General features: G+C 57.5%; 1 protein-coding gene across 1 annotated transcript in view; it reads right to left on the bottom strand.

The window, feature by feature from the left end:
• Positions 1–1864, bottom strand: part of PHF2 (PHD finger protein 2) — a 52518-nt gene that overhangs the window by 7165 nt on the left and 43489 nt on the right. Inside the window, exon 23 of the mRNA XM_010007822.1 lies at positions 3–42. Coding sequence (XP_010006124.1) covers positions 3–42 — 40 coding nt within the window. The remainder of the gene's footprint in view (positions 1–2; positions 43–1864) is intronic.

The following is a 1864-nucleotide window of genomic DNA, read 5'->3' as shown; positions in this document are numbered from 1 at the left end:
GCCGCTGCTTGGCCGTGGCCATCCCCTTCTTCGTGCGCTTCCCTGGAAGGAGAGCGGGGTGAGCTCCGCGCCCCCGCAGCCCGCGCAGCCCCGCTGTGCCGAGCCAGCCCCCCCGCGCTTCCCGCCCCGGGACACAGCCCTTCCAGCACCCCCGCTCGGGGCTCTTCTCACCCCCTGCTGCCTCCACAGCCCCAGCCCTGCCGCCCTGCGCCTTTGCCCGCCCTGACACCCGCCCGAGCTGCCCACTCTGGGTGACAGTCCAAACGCAGCCACCGTCCCGCTGCCCAGCGCCTCGCGGGAGCTGCTGCAAACACACGGAATCCCACAGCCCCTCACAGCCCAAGCTGTTACAGTCCCCACCTTCACCACACACTCCCAGGGATCTCTTGCACCTCTGCCATCCTCTGAGCACAACCTGTGCCACAGGGATACCGACCTGTGCCACCGTGAGTCCTGGGCTAGGCATGGCCCCAAGGACTCCTGCTCTCTTGCCACTGCTCTGGGACCATTCCACATACTCCTGCAGCCCCACATTTCTTCTTGCCCTCTCTCCCCTCAGCTCTGGTGAGATCACTTGCATCCAGCCTCGCCAGAAGGACACTGAGAAGTCAGACACACACACACACACACACACATTTCCTTCCTATGGATTTGGGCTAGCACCAAGGCACTACAATGCTCCCAAAGGGGACAAACCCCCATCATACTGATGAGAGGACACCACCCCGAGCCCAGGCCATTGCTCATGAGCTGTGTGGTGCAGTGAGGTCTCTGCTCCCTGTGTACTGGTCCTGGGTCTGGTGCAGCTGCCACAGCTGCTCACTGCTCAACAGCTACCCCCATATGGCCAGGAACTCCCCCAGTCATCAGGCACCTGGGACTGCCAGGCACAAAACAAGCCCCCACAGCCTTTTCTCTTCCTACCATGCTGCCATCAGTGCACTCTTGTGCAATACCTGCAGAGACTCAGCTCCTCTCCACTTTTCCCGTCTGCATTACATTCCCCAGCCTTAAGACCATGGGTGACACTTTCCATGGGAAGTTTCCTCATTTCTTATCCTTTTGCCTCACTATTTAAGACAGAGAGACCTTCCCTGAGGAGGTCCTAAAGCTCCCTAATTTTGCTTTATCCCACCATCTCCTTCCACAGTCCCTTCATTCCCAGCAATGCCCAATCTGGTAGTCCCCAGGCTTAGGACTCTCCTGTGCTCCATCCAGAGAGACACCCTGAAGTACCCTTGGCCCCCCCACCTGTCCCAAGACCCTGCACAGGGGGCCCTGAAAGTGCTCTGCTCCCTGCAAGGTCAGCCACTCACTTTCTTGGTACGAGGCTCCTTCCCTCCTTTGAGGACTGATCTATGGGCAAGGTGTGATCCACATGCCTGGTCAGGCTCCCTTCATGATGCCCTGACTGGACCACCCAGCTCACTGGACAGACTGCGCTTCAACTCCATTCAGCACTCCTCTTCCCATCACATCTTCCACTGGCTTGGGCCTGTTTCACTAACACCATTTCACCACAAAGACACAATTCCATGTTCATTCCACTCAGGTTCTGCAGACAGCCACAGGTGTTACCAGCTCCTGGCAGGACCCTGGCACCTACCACAGGCTGTGCATGTCCTCCTGTATTGCTTGTTCAAGCTGCTCTGGTGTTTTACTGTTGAGCAGGACAATGTGCACTACCTCTAATTTGCTCTGCTCAGCTATAGGAGAATGCAGGAAACATCTGCCATGTTGCCTCACTTTTTACATCAGGCTCTCTCCTAGGGGATCACACACTTCTGTCTTCATACTACATGGTGACTGTCCCACACACCTGCCTCTGTCATGGCTTCTGAGCAGAGTGCAAGCAGAGATAGGA

This window comes from Chaetura pelagica, unplaced genomic scaffold (genome assembly GCF_000747805.2).
Source record: "Chaetura pelagica isolate M959 unplaced genomic scaffold, ChaPel_1.0 scaffold562, whole genome shotgun sequence".
Lineage (NCBI taxonomy): Eukaryota > Metazoa > Chordata > Aves > Apodiformes > Apodidae > Chaetura > Chaetura pelagica.
This window is presented reverse-complemented; position numbering and strand designations above follow the sequence as displayed.